Raw genomic sequence first — 21,585 nt, 5'->3', positions numbered from 1 at the left:
CTTTTAGATATTACATACATTTTTAATACATCTGTTTTGAGTAAGATATTGATTTGAATTTTAGAAAATTAAAATAAAATAAAAAATTAAAAGAGAAAAACAGTTCCAATCAAGCTGGAACCAAATACGTCCTATTCGGTTTTATTGTTTTGGGAGAGAGCGGGAAGCATATTTATTTATTATGACAAAACAACCATTATAAATGCTATCTGCCGATGACCTCAGCTAACAAGTAGAAAATACAAATGGCAACCACGTCGTTTCACTGTCTCGCATAACAAACGACAACATGTACTGACTAGTGGAGTGTTTTTTCACGTTTACTTTTCGACCAACCATCGTCCTTTGTTCAATTATGACGAAATTGATTTCGTTGTCCACTTGCTGTTGCTGTGTGGGTCCATTTATATGCTTCTTTTTTAACTTCACGAGTCTCGCGTGTATAGAAGCTATGCACACATTGCAGCTTAAGCTTATGTTTCGTAGGCTTTATCAAATTTTAAGGATGCAACAGCGCAGATTTAGCGGATTTGGCCTTTTTCATCTCCTGTCCCTTCATCATTCTTTCTTCCTTTTCTTTAATAATAGCTTAAAAGAGACGAAAACTATAATTTCTAATTGAAACGGATAAAGGATCTAATTGACAGAGGAGACACCGTAAAGATCAATTTGTGAGATTTTTGGCCGATACAATAAGAACTGCTTACTTATGTCATAATATAAGAAAAAAAGTTAAGAATCAATTTATGTAACAGAGTTTATTCCCTAAAGTATTGAACACCGGTATAGAATCCGATCTCAAATTCATCTTTCGTGGATTAAGCTTCTGTATATATATTTTTAATTTTTTCTAACTTTTTTTTTTCATATTTTAAGATATAGATATATCAAACGTAAAATTAGAAAATTTATTTTAATTGAGTCAAAATGAAGTTTAAGAATCTGATTATATAAAATTATATAATTTACGATACCCACTTAATAATCATGTATTTAATATTTTAATTGTACACAATTATTTTAAAAATCTTACTAACTATTTAGATAATTATTTATCCATGAATAATCCAAAAAAAGAATATAAAAATGCTTTCAAGGAGATGGTTCAGAAACTCGTAGCATTGCAGGCTCGCAGCCGAAAGAACAAAAAAGAAAAAGCACAATAATTTAAAAAGGACAATCCCTGTCTTTTGGGCTTTGGACCACCCCAACTTCACTTTACCCCTTAAAGAGGAGTTTCTAAGGTCCATTATTCTTCTTCCATCCCCTTCTTTCTCTTTTAGTATGCAACTGTTTTTGTTATTAATAAGGAAATAAACAAATTCAGAATCAAGAAACAAACTCATGTCTTGCCTTTAGGCCTTCTAATGAGAGATTTATAGTGCACAGCCAATAACAATAATAATAATTAATTAATTATTATAATTATATTCAGCTTCCAAAATTAGGAATTTCCAAATTAGTTTAGTTTAAGATTAATAAAAGAAAAAGAAGAATTCCATGTGTTTTTTCCTAAAAGACTTTGGGCTTGATAAAATGGGCTGTTATTCTCCTCCATTATTGAACCGTTCATCATCGTGGTGCAACAACCCATATCGATCCACGTGTAAAGCGTTGAGCGGTTAAGATTTCATCCCACGTGTCTTGTCGCCTAAAAGGCTCCCAGTCCCAGATAAATGAGCTTTAATTTCTTCCTAAACTAATACATCTCGGATCCTTAATATAAACCATTGGTCACCGGATTGCTTTGTTTGCCCCGCCAGTCTCTCTCTGCTTGTATGTTTGGCTCCCGAGAAACTGTGGGAAAATAACCGGCGTGAGAAAGTGAAATGAAAAAGAGAAAAAAATTGAAACATAATAAAGTACTTCTCTCTTTAACTTTCCGTGACAGCTAAAAAGAAAAAAAAGAATAAAGAAGATATCTCACGAATCTCGCTGAGAGCCTCTCATTTCTACACTTTCATAAGCTTTTTAAGTGAAGTTTTTCATTTTTTTTACGTTCGGATTTTATTTTTTATTAAATAGAGTAATTAAAATTAAAAAAATGGCGGTTTCATCGCTTCAGCTCTTACACTGCCCGAGTCCGTACTACAGTACGGCCTCTAAGGCGCAATCCTTTCTTGCTTCTATAAGTACATTTTGCTGTTCGTCTTCGGAGTTTAATTCATGTGGTTTTCGAGCTTCTATGGTGTCGTTTTGTACTCGGTCTCAAAATTTGGCGGTTGTGAGAGGCAAAAAACAGAGAACTGACAATGATTCTCTTATTGACAATTCTGTGGACAGTATTGACGATAATCAGGTAAAAGTATCAACACATTTTTCTAATTAATTTACTAGACGCGACTTTTTGAGTATATTCTTGCAGATGCTAGTGTAAGGATATGTGATTAGTTTTGGATGAAATGCTTTAATTTTGTGATTTTTTGCTTTATTTGGTAGGTTTCAGATATACCTGTAGAGGTCTACGAGCGTGATTTTACTGGAACAGCTTATGTTCCTGTATACGTAATGTTACCTGTGAGTTTTTCTATCACAATATTACTGTTTTGGTTTATTTTTCATATCTGTTCTTATTGATTAAATACTTATTATAGAAGATAGTCAATGCACATAATTATTTATTGCATTTCAATACTTGGATGACTGACTATGAATCCTGACAGCTTGGTGTCATCAATATGAATTGTGAGTTGGTTGATCCTGAGGGTCTTTGGAATGGGCTAAAGATCCTGAAATCAGCTAATGTTGATGGTGTTATGATTGATTGCTGGTGGGGAATAGTAGAAGGTAATGCTCCACAGGTTTATGACTGGAGTGGCTACAAGAGGCTCTTTCAAATTGTGAATGAACTTAAGCTTAAGTTGCAGGTGAGTTTATATCTAATATTGCCATGTTTGGTCTAGTATACTATCACTGTGAACCTTAGAGTTTGTACTTGATGGCTCATTTATTCTTCCATTTGATGTTTCACAAGCAAATGTCCTTGTGCATTGATTTATGCTTTGTGCTTTGCTTGATTATTGCCTAAATTATTTCTCCAAAACACTTGCCTATTGATCTGAGGTTCTGTTTATGGTACATAAACAGGTTAGTCTTAAGATATTTCTCATCCATTTGTGGTCTTATCTATCCTTAATGATGCACTGAGAATTAGATTGATATTTTAAATTTAGACTTATTCTTTCCATAGTGGATAAAAGCTTCTTTTGGGAGTTAGGAATAAGTGATCTTTTCTCTTTGGTGTGTATTGCTTCTTTCATTCTCCCTCCAACCCCTTATTGTTGGTTGAAATACAAGATTATATGGTTTGAGAATTAGATCATCCATATAAACATGTTGGAGATTTTCTTAGTAGCTATGAATATTTCTGTTTGATAATCTTGTGTCTACTTCTGGAGAGATATCACCATAAGCTTAAAGTCATCTTTCAATTTAGCTTTAGCTTCATTTGAGCTATTGATGATACTACTGATCTACAAGAAAGTCCATGTTTGTTTGTGTTACTATCCTTTTATTTTATTGTGGGCTCAGGTTGTTATGTCATTTCATGAATGTGGAGGCAATGTTGGTGATGATGTACATATTCCACTCCCACATTGGGTGACAGAAATTGGTCAAACCAATCCTGACATCTATTTCACAGATAGAGAAGGAAGGCGCAATACTGAATGCCTGACCTGGGGAATTGGTAAAGAGCGCGTCTTGAAAGGCCGCACTGCTGTTGAGGTATGATTTTATTAATCATTAAGGTATATTAGATATCTGCGGTTGATGTAGGGCATATCCAAGATGAAAATTATATTAGACATAGCTTTTCCATAGCTACCTGCTTGATTTGACATTCTACACGTGCCTTAAATTATGAGGTACTGTAATCATTTTGCCGAGTATATTATGCATGGTTTCATTCCACCTAAGTGTCCATATGATACAGAACAACTTTCTCCTATAATACTTGTTTAATTTATGGTAATGGCTAGGTTTTGAAGGCTATGCTCTCAAGAATTCTCTCTGAATTTTATAGATAATATTGTCTTTTATCCTGGCACATGTAATGGATAATTCTAATGTAAAAGTTTATAGCTTCCATAAAATACATGCAGGTTTACTTTGATTATATGAGAAGCTTCCGGGTAGAGTTTGATGAGTTTTTTGAAGATGGAATGATCTCTGAGATCGAAGTTGGATTAGGTCCCTGTGGAGAGTTACGCTATCCCTCATATCCGGCAAAGCATGGGTGGAGATATCCTGGTATTGGTGAATTCCAGGTATCCTTTGAATAACTGGTAAATAAATCGGCTTTTATCACTGTACTGAGGCTTGGTAATTGATATTAATTGTACACTGATTGTTGATAGTTGTGCTCTTACAATGTTTCACTTTCAGCATTTTTTAGTCAATTTGTTACAATCATGGTGTATTCCTATAAATTGATGGAACTCTTTCAGCTCAGTGTTATGACAAGTACTTAATGAGGAGTCTGAGCAAAGCGGCAGAAGCGAGAGGACACTCATTTTGGGCTAGAGGTCCAGATAATGCAGGTTTTTATAATTCTGCTCCACATGAGACCGGGTTTTTCCGAGATGGAGGTGATTACGATAGCTACTATGGCAGATTCTTCCTGAATTGGTATTCTCGAGTTTTAATTGATCATGGTGACCGTGTACTTGCTCTGGCCAATTTAGCTTTTGAAGGCACATGCATTTCTGCTAAGGTGGGATACTTTTGCATGGAATTCTGTTCTTTGCTAGAGAGAAACTTTCCATTTCGTATTTGCAATAAAAATGAGGCCCTTTATCATTTTTATGCTAATCAGTGTGTGCTATTTTTACAATTAATGAGCAGGTATCAGGTATTCATTGGTGGTACAAAACAGCTAGTCATGCTGCTGAATTGACAGCTGGGTTCTACAATCCTTCAAATCGTGATGGCTATGCTCCGATTGCAGCAATGTTAAATAAGCATGGGGTTGGTCTTAACTTCACATGTGTTGAAATGCGCACATTGAATCAGAATGAAGACTTTCCTGAGGCTTTGGCAGATCCCGAGGGATTAGTTTGGCAGGTAACAACTTCTGAAATACTAGTTTTGCTATTTTACTTCTGAATATAAAGAGTTTTAACTATGTGAGAAAGGTTATGCTTATCAAATTGAAAGCGGAGAAAGGTAGTGCTAAGGATAGGACATGTTATGGAATACTTTTCACCAAATTCCATGTAATTTGATTCCAGAATATATTGGTCAATGATTTGAACTAGACTGCTTGTTTTAGATCTCAACTTCTCAAGTTTTGCTTTGGAGTTTGGACCATATTTCCTTTCACATCCTTTTAATTTCCAGGTGCTGAATGCTGCATGGGATGCTTGCATACCAGTTGCCAGTGAGAATGCTCTTCCTTGCTATGACAGAGAGGGTTGTAACAAGATATTGGAAAATGCCAAACCCTTGGAAGATCCAGATGGTAGACATTTATCAGTTTTTACCTATCTCAGGCTCAGCGCTGTTCTGATGGAGAGGCATAATTTCATAGAGTTTGAACGATTTGTCAAGAGAATGCATGGTGATCTCTCTCTTTCCCCTTTATTGCTCCTTGGATTTAGTCTTTACTTTCTAATTCAATTAACGATAAGAATGGTCTGTTGGCATGCCATGGCTTATGATATTAAAATTTGTAGGTGTTTGGAAATTCCAGTATATTGTTCTTATTTAGTTTGCCAGTTGAGGTTTCATTTTACACTTTGGGTCCATTTGCATGATCGTTGCGGGTGTGTTTGGGTGGTCAGTGGAAGTTAAATAAAGAGATATGCTGTATGTGTTGTATAATTTGTGATAATCTGTGACATAAGATTAGACGGTTCAGCAGCAGCTACTTCATCTTTGCTGGCAACTCCTCCATGTGATTACTCACCTCATCTCTAAATTTATAACCGGGATTCTGACTGCATATGCATGTTATATTAGTTTGTAGTCCTTAGGGAAGTATACCTATAGCTTCAGATATCTGAAGTGAATTTAGAATCACTTAAAGCAATTTGGTCTGCCGGTGATTACTTCCAAGCAAAAGGGAAATAAATAAACATTTGGTTTGTTCGGCTAGTGATAGTAAATATGACTTCAGCTGAGGTTAGAGGATGATATTCTATCTAGAACAATCTGTCTCTGCTAGAATGTAGAGTATTTTAGTCTGCTCCAGGGCTATTGCTCATGGCAATTGTGTCTCCTCTAAGAAAATTGGCTAAAGAAAAGTCTAAATCTTTCATCATGTTTAAAGAACTAGAACTTGATGGAATTAAGAACACATTTCTATATAAAATTTTTTGGACTTGCATTGGGGAGTTAACAATTCGTGTTAACATGCAATTTCAGGGGAAGCAGTTTGAGAATGGAAGTTATGCTGAACCTTATTGACGGATAATGGCATTGCTCTGCCTATGACTTGAAAATCTCTCTATGCGTTGTAAAATCCAAAGGAATATGATAATTAAGTAGTAAAATTTATATCTAATAATGTAAAAACGTTGAATATCTATATTCCTACAGACTTGAGCTGCAAATTCGCCCTCCTTTCGCTTCTCAAGAGATCTTCAACCACTGGTGGTAGCTATCATTGTACTTATTTGTTTTCCATTCAATAATTTCTTTCTTGATAAATTTCTTGTGTGGAATAGAGAATCTTCAATATAATTTAAGCTGGAGGAAGAATACAAAGGAAGTAAATAGGGGGAGGAAGAGATACTGTTATGTTTTTTATATGTTAAGAGTTATCTCAACTTAGCAATTCAAAGTTGAATTGTTTAATTTTTAATGCTAAGTGTTCATAAGATAATTATGAGAAGAAACGCATTATACGCGTTGAGAGCGTTCACCCAGCACTTAGCCGTTTTAAACTTTCCTAATTCTCAATTTAAATCCGATATTGCCCTTAAGCTTATGACATGGAGAATGGTGATTGGTTGACTGCTTGCGGGAACTCAAGGCATGAAAACGGTTACGGTAACCGCAGAGTACGAATCTAGATCACGTGGTCGGGACCCTTTACAAAGTACAATTAACATCTCGTGTCTAGCCTACTGAAGCAACGCCCAAAGTCACGTGCAATGCATGCCTTCTTCACACGTTCAGCGATTCCCTTCGTTTGCTAAATACACGCACAAGCTACACGCCTCGTCCGTGCCAATCCAAAACACACACACACGCAAACACGCTCGGACGTTCACACACGAGCGAAACCCTAGCTCTCGCACGCAAACACACAATCTCACACGCGCCTCCCCCCCTCTCTCTCCCCTTTGCCGGACCTGACCCGTACTAACCGGAATACCTAAAATTTCTCTGATTTCTTTCCTATTTGAGGCACCGGAGTCTTGCCGTGAAGTGATGTGGGTCAATGGGATGTTTGCTGCTGTTCTGGGAAAGTCAGTGTTTTGAAGAGGTGAAATATGGATCGTGGCTTCTTTGTGGAGATGAGAGGTTAAAGAGCTTGTTTTTATGATTTAAGAAGGTGAAGCTTTTGCGTAAAGATAAATTATTCACTCGAGAAATTGAGACAATAGTATTGGAAACTGATTTGGGAACGTAACTTTTGAGTTTGTGATATTCGTTTTTTTGCTGTTCGTTTTGTTAGAAAAATTAGGATTTAGTTGCTGAGAAAATAAAAGGGGAAAAATGAAGTAAAGAAGCTCGAGTGTTTCTTAAAAATATAAAAATCTGAGAAAAAACAGACATAGTGAGGCAAAATGGTTGTTTCAGGGACAATGACATGGAGACTCTTTTGTCTTCATGGTTTTAACAGTTAAATACAGTGCAGAAGTTTCAATTAGAAGCTCAAAGTTCGTTAGAACTGGATAAGTGAGTATCTTTTTTCCTTTCATTTTTTTTTTAAATTTTTTTCTCCCTTCGTATGCTTGGTTTAATATACAGCAAGTCATTATCTGAAGGTTAACTTTTTGCCAGGTGGCTTTGGTCTGATTGTTTAGTGGACGTGAACGTAATGCCTATGGAATCAGTACTTTTCAGAATGTTCTAACTCATATATTTTTCCACTGGAAAATCTTAGCTGTTCATATTTGTGCATACTTGAGTGGAAATGGTGGCATTTATCTCAGAAATAGTTTACTATTGAGTAGTAGAGGAGTTTGGGAAGTGACAGAAATAGATGGTGGTTATGGCAACAGACATGCACAAATTGATAGGAACAAGTGAAGAAGATGATGAGGAGGAAATGGATATGGATGTTAAAGAGGAAGATGATGATGTACAGAACAGAGAGAAGCATATTACCATGCAAGTGATGGCAGGAATTGATGGAGGGATGGTATCAAACAGTGGAAATGATCAGTTTCTACATCAGCAGCATATTCAAGAACAAGTTAGCACCCCAGGAGGCGGGGGAGTAACTAGGAGGAGTAGACCACTTGAAGAAAAGGAGAGGACAAAACTTAGAGAGCGACATAGAAGGGCAATCACTGCAAGGATCTTGGCAGGATTAAGGAGGCATGGGAACTATAATCTTAGGGTTAGAGCTGATATCAATGACGTAATTGCTGCTTTGGCCAGGGAAGCTGGCTGGGTTGTTCTACCAGATGGAACCACCTTTCCTTCAAGATCTCAGGTAATTGCTTCTCAAGCACAAAACCTTTTATTTTCTCAGTTTGTTTATCTAATTATCCAAATGATTTAAATAAAGATGTACGTGTACTATTTCTTGATGTGGATATGAAGAATTGTGTTTCCTAGCACTTGTAAAATGTTCTACTGTCTTTTCTAATCGTACCCAGAAAAGGGTTGATATCTTTCAAACATTGTGCAGGGCTCTAGGCCTGCAGGTGGTACTTCTGCAGCAGCAACTACATCTTCTTCCCATCTGGTGTCACCACAGACTCCATCTGCTTCCCTTAAGGGAGTCTCTCCTGGTTATCGGACCTCAGTTGAGTACAATCCATGTCGATTGAAAGGTGTTTTTGTTCCCACTCCATCGGCTTATGATCTATCCACAAGCACTCAGTCTCCAACTTCAGTAATGATTACGGATGGAGGAGAACAGAGTGAGAATCATCATCTAATTGGTGGGTCTTTAGATGCAATCAGTGAAAAGCAGGTATTCTGATGGAAGTCTTAGGAGAGCATATGTGCTGCAACATCCGTTTAGATTTCAATGATCGTTACACCTGTTTCAACTTTCTTCTCTCCATTTCTTTAGATGACTGCCATACCTCCGAAGTTGTCAGAGCGGGATTTTGCTGGCACTGCATTTGTGCCGGTTTATGTAATGCTACCAGTGAGTTGATTTTATTCTTTGTCAGTTTTAAATTTGGAGTTACCTTTTCTGCACTTAATTTTCTACTCATGGGTGCTTATGTGTAGTTTCAGAAAATACTATTATATTTTTTTATCCTGTTTAGAGCTAAACATATTATATTTCTGTTGATCTCTATGGTCGCTTTCCTGTGCCAACCTGATTGTCAACCGTGAGGTGTATTAATACTTGTCAAAATTTTGATTTGTGATATACTTTGCCGGTCGCAGTTGGGTGTCATAAATATGAAATGTGAGCTTGCGGATCCAGATGGTTTGTTAAAGCAGTTGAGGGTATTAAAATCTTCTAATGTTGATGGTGTTATTGTTGACTGCTGGTGGGGAATAGTGGAGGCTCATGCGCCTCAAGAGTATAATTGGAATGGTTACAAGAGGCTTTTTCAGATGGTCCGTGAGCTTAAACTTAAGTTAAAGGTGAGTTCTGTGTGGAAGCTAGATGATGTAGTTTAAGACTAATCTTGGCTTTTCTCACTCGCATTTGTCAACATGCTGCTACTGTGCTATGCATCTGTAAGTCAGATCTATCTAGTCCTCATTGTCAAATTATAAGGATATTGACTAAGCTCTCATTAAAGTGCTAGTCTCGAAGTTGTAAGCTGTCGGTTATGCTAATTTGATGACTTTGATTATTGTCTGTTTTCTTCAGCTGGGTGATTTATCTCAAAACTCAGTTAAGGAAATTTGCTGCTGATTGTAAATTTCCTGCGGCTGTCATAAACTTGCCATCATTAAGCTACGGTGTAGTAGATGTCTATGTCTTCCAGTGCCTTCCTCTCTCTTGTGGAAGAGGGTTGACTGAATTTAGGGTTTTACTTGCAAACCTCTAGATTTTAGGTCATGAGCACCCATGTTGGTTAAGGAGATGTTTCTCCAATGGTGCATTTGTATCTCTATGTCGAGCAAATTGCTATATGTATATAATACTTATTCCTTCATCATAACATGCTATTTCAACTGGGGGGCTTATTGTGATTTAGTTGCCTTGGTCAGCATAAAAATGCTGGTTTCCTTATGCATTTGATAGCCAATTAGTCTATGGATATTGCTCCAGGTTGTGATGTCATTTCATGAATGTGGAGGCAATGTCGGTGATGATGTTTGTATCCCTCTGCCACATTGGGTTGCAGAAATTGGTCGAAGTAATCCTGACATCTTTTTTACCGATAGAGAGGGAAGACGCAACCCAGAATGTCTAACTTGGGGAATTGACAAAGAACGAGTATTAAGAGGCCGAACTGCTCTTGAGGTACATTGCACTATCGAAAGCTATACATAACTATTTAAGTTAGTGTGGGGCCAGTAACTTGATATTTACTATTTATTACTGTCTCTCTAGTTGCAATAGCCCAAGTTGTACGTTCTACTTCTCTGTTAATATTAAATTGTTATTGTTAGTGGGAGAAGCTAATTATGACAACGTAACTACAGCGTTGAATATTTTGTTAGAACCTATTTTGGTTATGGCTAAACATTTTGAATTTGGTGGAAGATCCAAACTAGAGTTTATTTATGTTCATATAGTCATATCTGCAATTGCTGAACACAGTGGTATAATTTATTATCATGTTGCCTTTATGTGATTTTATGTGAAATAGTTTTGAGACTAGTAGATGTGGTGTTTTATAATGTAGGTATACTTTGACTACATGAGAAGCTTCCGGGTAGAATTTGATGAATTCTTTGAGGAAGGTCTCATCTCCATGGTTGAAGTTGGACTTGGTCCATGCGGAGAGTTGCGGTACCCATCCTGTCCTGTAAAGCATGGTTGGAGATATCCTGGTATTGGTGAATTTCAGGTTAGCGATATGATTTCAATTATTTTCTTTGTGAATGATGCAAATTCCTCTTTTTTGATTTCTTTTTTGGTAGTTTACAAATTGCCCCCTCTTAGTTTCTTTGAGCATTATGTCCGATTCAAAATTGTGTAATACTCAAGTCGTGTAAACTGGCTTTGGCTAGCCTATTATTGCAACTTCTTGCCACCTCTCCCGTTTCATCTCTTGCCATAAAACTGCAAGGTTTGCTAGGGTCTTGCAGGTGCTTCAGCCAACATAAATCCTTGACAATATAGACAACTTTACCCAATTTCTCTTAATACGAAATTCCAATATTTTGGATTCTGATTCATCTTCTGTGACTTATACCATATTCATATGGAAAAAAGTTAAGAGACTGGAATCTCCATAGTATGTGGAAAAAAGTTCATTGTGAACATTTATATTGGCTTGGCCTCCATTTCTTCTGTTATCTCAATTTGTTCTTAGCAATTTTATTATCATCTAAACCACTTTGGTTATGAAATTCTGTTTTTGTAGTGTTACGATCAGTACTTGCTAAAAAGCCTCAGGAAGACAGCAGAAGCAAGGGGACACCCATTTTGGGCTCGAGGACCAGAAAATGCTGGCTCCTATAATGCCCAGCCTCATGAAACTGGTTTCTTTCATGATGGAGGGGATTATGATGGCTACTATGGCAGGTTCTTCCTTAATTGGTATTCTAGGGTTTTAGTTGAACACGGCGATCGAGTGCTTTCTTTGGCAAAGTTGGCTTTTGAAGGCACTCAAATTGCCGCAAAGGTGAGTCAGCTTTCCAAATCTTTAAGGAAGAGAATTCTCTTTTAATTCTATAATTTAAGTTGCAACTCTGGCTTATTTCATGCCTTCTTTTCTGTTTAATTACTTTGAGCCAATCTCAACCTGATTTTGCATTGTTGGTGAAGTCTTTCCTACTCTTGATTTTAGTTACTTTTGAAACTATGATGTATTTACATCTGTATGTACACTAAAATAACTGGCTTTGATTCAGTCTCTTTTGCTACATTTTAATTGCTAAGCAGCTGTCAGGTATTCACTGGTGGTACAAGACAGCCAGTCATGCTGCCGAATTAACTGCTGGATTCTACAATTCATGCAATCGTGATGGTTATAATGCAATTGCCATGATGCTAAAGAAGCATGGAGCTGCTTTAAACTTCTCGTGTTCTGAAGCACGGATGTTAGACCAACCAGGGGACTTTGTGGAGGCACTTGGAGATCCTGATGGATTACTGTGGCAAGTAAGAGATATCCAGTGTTTATATATTTATTGAGGAAAAAAGTTCTTTATGAAATCTAATTTTTTATTATTTCTCTCTGGAAGACTTGGGGACACTTTGAACTGAAAATTCTTATTAAGTTTTTGGCTTATAAGCACTGTGATGTACTTTCAGGTTCTGAATGCTGCTTGGGATGTAGACACACTGATTGCTAGTGAGAATGTCCTTCCTTGCCACGATAGGGTTGGCTATAACAAGATTTTGGATAATGCCAAGCCATTGAATAATCCAGATGGAAGGCATTTTTTGTCTTTTACATACCTTAGGCTCAGCCCACTTCTCATGGAGAGACAGAACTTCATGGAATTTGAACGCTTTGTCAAGAGAATGCATGGTAAAGCACTGTATTATCTATCATTAAAACTTGTCACCTTTTGATGCTGCTAAATCTCATTACTTAGGTTCTTAGGTAGAAGAGGAACTAACTCCTGGGAAAGCCTATGAAGAATGAGGATGATTAATTGCTCAAAATTGGGTTTTTCTATTTCTTGGAGGTGCATGGATTTCGAGAATCACAAGTATGACCAGTTTGTTGCCCCTGAAATGGATTTTACTGGATTATATGACCACACTATCCCTTTGTATCTTGAACCTTAAGATCTTATCGGGTCATGCCCTTCAAAGAAAAAATTAAAATTTTTCTAGTCACATGCTATATAATATAAAGTATAAGGAATGGACTCATTTTCATGCATAGCCTGTTACCATAATTAGTCAAATGAGTAGTTCTCTTTCATGGCTAGGTAATTCTTCCAAAGCTGCATTTTGTTGCATAAAATAGATTGTCAGCCTTTACAGATGATAATAAGGCTTTTGATAGGATAACATTGAAGGCCTTAACTACTTGGGGATTAAGGATTAATTGAGTTGAGTACTCGAGTTGAATGAAACTATCGGTTAACGTTGATCGCTTAGTTCAGTTGAGGAGAAAACTCTTAAAATGGCAAGCACCATTCGCCTTTATAGATTTTGTTTTGGATCAATGTGATTGACGTTCTATATTGTTACTGCAGGGGAAGCAGTTATTGATCTCCAGGTATAGCAGCAAGGAGTCCATTCAAATTGTGCATTTGTTGCTTCCAGCACAATAGCTGGGGTACGATGTCGGTAAGTAGTAGCGGTAGTAGTAGTAATAGTATTATTTAATGCAACTCGATTCAATGCAGTCCTGAAATGGCCGGGATCGACAACAATCCTGCAGTCTCCCATCAGTCTTAATTCTTAAGTTACACCTCTGTAAATGAAATTACAAACTCACAGCAGATAGGCTTCCTAGATGTAAGTTTCTTGATATGCTTGTTTATTAACGTAGGTAAAGCTTTTAGGCAGTAAAATGATCTTATTATTTATTTATGTACAATTCAGAAATTTGAGATCATCAATGAGAGGGAAAGTTACTAGTTTTTCCCGCATGTGCTTAACTCAAATAACCTTTTTTCTTGTGCCTTTAGGTTTTTGGTTAATATCCCCCTGAATCTGAATGTGTTCAGCTTTCTAGCTGAAAAATTTGGCAAGCCACCAAGAGTTGCAAAATTAAAGCTTCATGGAACAAGTAAATAAATGAAACAATGATATTTGCAGGCTTTATTACACCAATGAAATGCTTTTCGGGTTCATGAGACTTGCTTCTTGGACACCATGCAACCAGTCTCGGTCTATTATTTATTAAAATTAGATAAAATTAAAGAAAAATATCAGAGACATTCCTATTCTTTTTATTAAATTTATAATTTTTATTTTTATTGTGTTAAAATATAAAAATTACTGATTTTTGGCTTATTTTTTCAAATTTACTGTTTTAGTTAATTTTTTCAGTTATTTTTTAGTAAAACAACTGAAAAATTATCGAAATAATTTAAAATAACTGAAAATAATTGAAAAATAATTAAAAATAGCTGAAAATAGCTAAAAGTAATTAAAAATCAAACGGTATATTTAGAAAAATACAGTTAGAAGAAACGATATTTTGAGAAAAAAAAAAGTTTTTGTAGTAAAGATTAATTTAAAGGCTACACTTTACGCACGTCATATTTATATTTGACTTTTGTAATTAATATCCTAAATTTATCTAAAACCACTTTCTAATTTCACCAAATTTTGTGCGTTTGAACATAACCAAAAGAATTTTTCAAATCCTTTAACTTCGTTAATCACAACTTCTGGGCTAAATTATCCCCATTGTCTCTAAATTTTGATTAATATTTAATTTATAATATTAAATTATCTGAATTCTATTTTCAGTATCATAAACATCTCTTACTATTTTTTACAAAAAAAAATCCATTAAAAATTTGATGTAGCGGCCACAAATAAAAATAATAATTTTTAATTTTATTAAATATATTACTATGTATTTAAATAAATTAGTAATAAAAGACAAATTATATTTTTATTTGTTTTATAACTAAAAATTATTTCTATCTGACCAATCTAATATTCTTTCTCTATATTTCTATATTGTCTAGATTACTTAAAGCTCCAATGATATCAAAGGAAACGATTAATAAAGACTAACAACATTCTTTATTATCCCCTTATTTTTTGAGTTTTCTTATTATTTTTTAACACTTTGATTGAAGATTTAAAAAAAATTAAAAACAGAAAACAACATATCAGAAATTCCTTATTGTGATAAAATTAGATCTCAAAAGCACAAAAGCAGCAGTATCAATCCTCATCTTCAAAGTTGTCCAACATCAACAACTACAATAAATAACAATATCAATATCTATATCAATATCAAGAAACCTATCAACATCAAGAAACCTTTCAGATAAAAAGGTTTTGTTGCAGGTGATGTCGTATTTCATATAAGAAAAAACAAAACAAAAGAATAGTAAACGAGGTTGTTGGCGGTATTATTGTATTTCATATCTGAAAAAATACAATAGTACAACGGTGGTAGAAAAAGATGGATGTCACAATTGACATTGAGGAGATGATGACCGACGGTGATAGGTGGACCAATGAAGCTCGATCACCACCTGTACCTTTAACCAACAGAGAAATAAAGATGAGAGAAAAATATAGATAGCTTGTTGGTAAAGAGAGAAACCCAAAACTTTCTAGGACTTGGTAGAGTTTGTGAATTGAAGATTTGTACGGTGAAGATATTGTTTAATCTAGAGAGAGAGAGAGAGGGGAAGAATAGATAGATAAGAGGTTTAAGTAGCAAATTGCCCCCTAAACTTGTAAGCCAGGTTCAAATCACTCCAAATTTACTTTCTTGACTAAATTACCCCGTATGTTTGTAAAAGTGGTCGGTTAGCCCCACATTCAAGAGAGTAACACACACTTTTTAAGGCAAAGAATAATTAAATTAAAATAATAATTCAATTTTTCTTTTCCTTCTTTTTTCTCTTCTTTTAACTACACTACTTAATTTTTTCACATATAAATCCAAAATTATGAAAAAAATCTTTTATCTCCCTATTCATTAATTGTTTTTTGTCGTCTTTCCTATTTAATTAAGATTCAATAAGTGTAAAAAATTTATTCTAAGAAGTCATTCCTTAACAAAAAATATCATATACAGTCTCAAAACCAATTTGTTTGAGCAACAAAACTCAAGATTTATCAAATTCTTTTGTCCAACAAAAGAAAGAACAAGAAGTTCCACACTTCACTTGAAAGACAAACTAGCCAAAAATTAAAAGTAAAAAAATAAAATGGGAAAGAAATATTAAGCATGACAGAGACACCCATGACAGAGGTACCCAAACCAACCCTCAACGTCTACCTTGACCAAATCAAATCAAAATTCTTTCCATCGAAAAACTCATTTCCTTACAAAGTCTCATCACCATCCACAGTCAACAAACAACAAACGTCCACTTCCTAAAATTACTAACTTCCCTTATTTACAAAACACCAATGACAACTTCCTTTTATAATTGCAAATACTGTGTAACACTTTGTATACATATAGATAGCCCTGTACAAGCTTTCCTCAAGGAATGAGAATTATATTTTTTGTCAGAATTATATGTTCTGTTCATCAATTTCTTCATGATATTAGAGCAGGAATCCAGCTCTTAGAATACAATTCTCATGGCCAACATCTCCTCTGCAAATGAACCTGATCTTTCACTCCAAACTCTTCATCAATGTGCAAGTCTAATCTCGCTAAAATTAGACAGCACTAATTATCTTCTCTGGCGCTCGCAAATGGAGCCACTCATTCAAAGTATAAACATGGATCATCATCTAGTTGAGGGTAATCAATCATTACAAGAAATTATGAAAGATAATAAAGCTGAAATCAATGCAGACTACATCAAGTGGAAAAGAAATGATGGACTCATCATCACTTTCTTGCTGAAAAACATAGAGACCGAAGTGAAGATGTAAGCTCAGTCTCTAAAGTGTGGAAATCGATTGAACAACAAATTCTACCCACTACGGTAGAAAAAGAAATGATTTTAAATGAAACCCTCATGTCTCTACAAAAGGGTAATCTCTCCATTGATGAATATGTACAGAAATTCAAAGGATTGTGTGACAGTCTTGCTGCCATTAAAAAGCCAATTGATGAAATTAAGAAGGTTTTTCAACTAGCAAGGGGACTTGGTTCGAAATACCAAGACTTCTGAACGGCCATGCTTACGAAACCTCTATATCCTTCATTCCATCAATTTGTAATGGCTCGTCAAGCACATGAACAATTCAACTCAACCATCGAACAAGAATCCACTCCTCGGCATGACCAAGCCTTTTTTACCCAAAGAGGTAGAGGTCGTGGGAGGTATAGTGGAAGATTCAACTCGTGTGGTCATGGATTTAATCCAACGGTAAGACACATCTCTAGAGGTCAGTATAATCACCATGACAAGCAACTCTCTGAAAATTCCACTACCAATAAAATTAGCAAACTATATAAGGAACCCATTGTGTCAAATCTGTGGCAAAAATAATCACTCTGCAATTGAATGTTGGAGTCGCTTTGATCACTCCATTCAACCAGAGGATCAACTACACAAAGCTTTGGCAGCCATGAACATACCTCAAGGTGATGATCCACACCTCTACGCCGATTCTGGAGCCACAATCCATATTGTAAATGATCCAGATACACTTTTCAAAATTACCAAATATAAAGGAAATGACTCTATTATTGTTGGTAACGGTGAAAACTTGAATATTAGTCATATTGGAGAAGGTAGAATTGAGTCAAATGATGGAATTGTTAATCTAAAAAATATTCTGGTAGTTCCTAAAATTAAAAAGAATCTTATTTATGTAGGAAAATTGACTTCGGATAATGCTTGCACTGTTATTTTTTAGGCTAATTAATTCTTAGTCAAGTCTCAACAGGGAAAGGTGCTTGCTAAAGGACGAAAACATAATGGACTATATGCTCTAGACAACTGTACAAAGCCTTAGTAGCATACAAGGGAGTGTCCCAAACTATTTGGCAACAACATTTGGGACATGCACATTCAAATTTCTTAAGAATTTTACATTCTAAAAGGATAATAAATATATCTAGTTGGGAAAAACCAAAAACCATTTGTGCTAGTTGTCAAATGGGAAAAAGTTGTAAACTCCCTTTCTTTTTATCAAATAAAATTTTCAATTTTCCTTTAGAAAAATTGCATTGTGATCTTTGGGGACCTGCTCTCATTCTTTCATGTCAAAACTACAAATACTATGCTATTATTGTGGATGATTGCACTCGCTATACGTGGATTTTTCCTTTGAAATAAAAATTTGAATTTGTTGAAACTTTTATTAAATTTCAAAAACAAGTGGAAAATTTATTTGAAAGAAAAATTAAAATTTTTTAAAGTGATGGTGGAGGAGAATTTACCTCAAATATTTTTGAATCTCACTTAGCTAATCATGGAATACACCATCAATTTTCTTACCCTCATACCCACAACAAAACGGTGTTGCTGAAAGGAATTATTGCCATATTGTTGAAACCGGCCTTACCCTTCTTTTTCAAGCCCATATGCCAACCAAATATTGGGTGGATGCTTTTCTTACTACTATTTTAATTAATTGTCTGCTCTCATCCACTCTTGGCATGAAATCTTCATATTTTAAATTGTTCCATCATGAACCCGACTACAACATGCTTAGAATTTTCGGATGTCAATGCTTCCCTTATCTTCGGGATCATGGCAAGAAAAATAAATTTAAAAAAAAATTATATCCTTGCATTTTTATTGGATACCATCCCATTCACAAAGATTATCGTTGTCTATGCCCTGTTACTAACAAAGTTTACATTTCTCGACATGTTGTTTTTTATGAACACTATTTCCTTTTTCACCTAACACTAACGCTAATTCGAAGGAATTAGAAATTACTTTCTTTCCTGACAATGTTGAACAGGTTCAAGTTAATTCAACAGAGAAAGTCAATCCAAGTAATGCATCTTGCTTTGAGAAAGGGAACACAAATTCTGGTCCCTCCCTTATCAGCTCTTGCTGTCCACCAGCTTCCTAAAATAATTATCCACTACCTAGCACCAATCCCCTGCAACATGTCACTCCTTCTAACCCAAAACACCACCAATATCATCCCAACATAACTACCCCATGCAATACCTGCATAATCCCACACGTAACTGATCACCCCTCTCATCCCGACACCAGCCCCACACATCAGACTCCCATTGCCAATGCCACCCAAACCAACGGTAACCATGGCCCTGCAGCATATCCTTCCCCGCCTGTCCCAACCACGGCACAGCCCCTTCCTCACCCACACCCCTCCACTACTCAGCCTCTAACCACCGGCTCCCATGTTCCTGTCCCATCCCCTTTGGAGAGCCAGACCTCTGCTAACCATACCACTCCTTCCTCCTCTGCCTTCAACTCACCCAGCGCTTTCGACTCCAGCACTGCTTCTGCGTACTCCCCTACCTCTGCTGTCTCTCCCACTCCTGTGCAATCACGTCCCTCGCTTCATGATCTTCCTGACTTAAACAACAACCTTATTATTGATTTATCTGTTGCAGGTAATGGCACTGCCTCAACTAACGAGTCCACTGGTCATCATATGATCACTCGTAACCAACTTCGCCAACACCCTCACCTTGATCTAGCTCTTGCCCAAGCCACTCAAAGGTTTCAAGCCCGACGACACAACCTGGCTCTTGTTACCTGCAGTGACTTCAACGTTCCTAAAACATACAAAACAACCCTTCAAATACCTCATTGGAAAGAAGCCATGAACCAAGAATTTTAAGCTCTCCATTACAACAACACTTGGACCCTCATACCCAAACCATCTGATACAAACATCATCGGGTCTAAATGGATCTTTCGCATTAAATTTAAGGAAGATGGGACGATCGAAATTCACAAGGCTCGTCTAGTTGCTCAAGGATACTCACAAATTGAAGGACTAGACTATGAGAAAACTTATAGCCCGGTAGTTAAAGCTACCACTATTCGTGTTGTCCTTAGCATTGCCACCACTTCCAACTGGAAATTACGCCAGCTTGATGTCAAAAATGCGTTTCTCCATGGCCATCTCAAAGAGACAGTCTACATGGACCAACCGCCAGGATTCAAAGATCCTCTCTACCCTTACTTTGTTTGCAAATTAAACAAGTCTATCTATGGCCTCAAGCAAGCCTTTTGAGCCTGGTTCAATCGCCTATCCCAATACCTTCTTCATCTTGGTTTTACTTGCAGTATAGCTGACCCCTCTCTTTTTATTTTACGCATTGAATACTTAACTGTACTAATGCTTTTTTATATAGATGACATTGTGCTCACAGGAAACAATGACTCCTTCATTCAGCTCCTCCTCCAGCAACTTAGCTCCGAGTTTGCACTTAAAGATCTTGGAGAATTGCATTTTTTCTTAGGTATTGCAATTCAGAAGACTGAACATGGCATCTCTCTCTCCCAGGGCCAATATGCTAGAGAACTACTTCAGCGTGCCAACCTACAAAATAGCACCCATTACAAAACTCCCATGGCTCTCAAATCCCAATCCACACCTCGTGATAGGGATGCCGTCAATATCATCGAATATCGCAGCTTGGTTGGCGCATTACAATATTTCACATACACTAGACCTGACATTGTTCACGCTGTCAATAAAGTGTGTCAATCTCTTCACAACCCAACTGTAGGAGATATGAGAGTTGTTAAACGTATCCTTAAATATCTCAATGGGATGTTAGAGTTTGGTATTTCATTTCATAAACATAGTAATTTATCTCTTTATGGTTTTTGTGATGCAGATTGGGCCGGGTGTCCAACAACCTGACGGAGTACCACAGGCTACTCCATTTTTCTTGGGTCCAATTGCATCTCCTGGTCCTCCAAGAAATAACCCACAGTCTCTCGCTCAAGCACCGAAGCAGAATATAGAGCCTTAGCCTCCACTACTACTGAAATAGTTGGGATTCAATTCCTTTTACGTGACATTGGCACTCCTCTAAAACAAGCTCCTCAACTTCTTTGTGACAATAAGAGTGCTCTATACATGACCATTAATCCAGTTTTTCATTCTCGCACCAAGCATATTGAAATTGACTATCATTTTGTACGTGAAAAAGTCGCCATTGGAGCCTTGGTTACTCGTTACATCCCTCTCCACACCAAGTTGCCGATGTCTTCACAAAACCATTACCCGCTCACCCGTTTCTTCTTTTCCGCAACAAACTTGGAGTCCACCTACCAGTTCCCTCCAATTTGAGAAAGGGTATTAAGCATAACAGAGACACCCATGATAGAGGTACCCAAACTAACCCCCAACCCTTAACATCTACCTTGACCAAATTAAATCAAAATTCTTTCCATCGAAAAACTCCTTTCCTTACAAAGTCTCATCACCATCCACAGTCAACAAACACCAAACGTCCACTTCCTAAAATTACCAACTTCCCTTATTTATAGAATACCAATGATAACTTCCTTTTATAATTACAAATACCATGTAACACTCTGTATACATATAGATAGCCCTGTACAAGCTTTCCTCAAGGAATGAGAATTATATTTTTTGTTAGAATTATATTTTCTGTTCATCAATTTCTTCAAGAAGCTTATTACCTTGTTTATCGTGTGTATTGTGGTAACAACAGTTATGTAATTGTCCATAGATGTTGTTGCTACAAAGGAGCAATTCAAATAAAAAAAATTATCACATTTAATTTCTTGCTATTACAATGGCTACGGTTGTTGGTGATTGGCAGAGATAGTTATGGT

At 36.3% G+C, this 21,585-nt stretch overlaps 2 protein-coding genes across 2 annotated transcripts; both read left to right on the top strand.

The window, feature by feature from the left end:
• The first annotated feature begins 1,699 nt into the window (after positions 1-1,699).
• LOC8261877 (beta-amylase 2, chloroplastic) lies at positions 1,700-6,651 on the top strand. The gene is made up of 9 exons (XM_015728954.3): positions 1,700-2,299; positions 2,440-2,517; positions 2,664-2,867; positions 3,532-3,726; positions 4,104-4,268; positions 4,454-4,714; positions 4,846-5,064; positions 5,341-5,560; positions 6,367-6,651. Exons 1-9 carry the CDS (start codon positions 2,045-2,047, stop codon positions 6,378-6,380), a joined length of 1,611 nt encoding a protein of 536 aa, XP_015584440.2. The 5' UTR covers positions 1,700-2,044; the 3' UTR covers positions 6,381-6,651.
• A 127-nt stretch (positions 6,652-6,778) lies between these two features.
• Positions 6,779-13,821, top strand: LOC8261876 (beta-amylase 7). Its single transcript, XM_002511811.4, has 11 exons — positions 6,779-7,848; positions 7,954-8,611; positions 8,810-9,097; positions 9,200-9,277; positions 9,526-9,729; positions 10,367-10,561; positions 10,947-11,111; positions 11,631-11,891; positions 12,152-12,370; positions 12,524-12,743; positions 13,423-13,821. The coding sequence occupies exons 2-11, from the start codon at positions 8,156-8,158 to the stop codon at positions 13,449-13,451; spliced, it is 2,115 nt and encodes a 704-aa protein (XP_002511857.1). The 5' UTR covers positions 6,779-7,848; positions 7,954-8,155; the 3' UTR covers positions 13,452-13,821.
• Positions 13,822-21,585: the final 7,764 nt, after the last annotated feature.

The sequence above is a fragment of the Ricinus communis genome, chromosome 1 (genome assembly GCF_019578655.1).
Source record: "Ricinus communis isolate WT05 ecotype wild-type chromosome 1, ASM1957865v1, whole genome shotgun sequence".
Lineage (NCBI taxonomy): Eukaryota > Viridiplantae > Streptophyta > Magnoliopsida > Malpighiales > Euphorbiaceae > Ricinus > Ricinus communis.
Note: the sequence above shows the minus strand (reverse complement) of the source record. Positions and strands in the feature narration are given on the sequence as shown.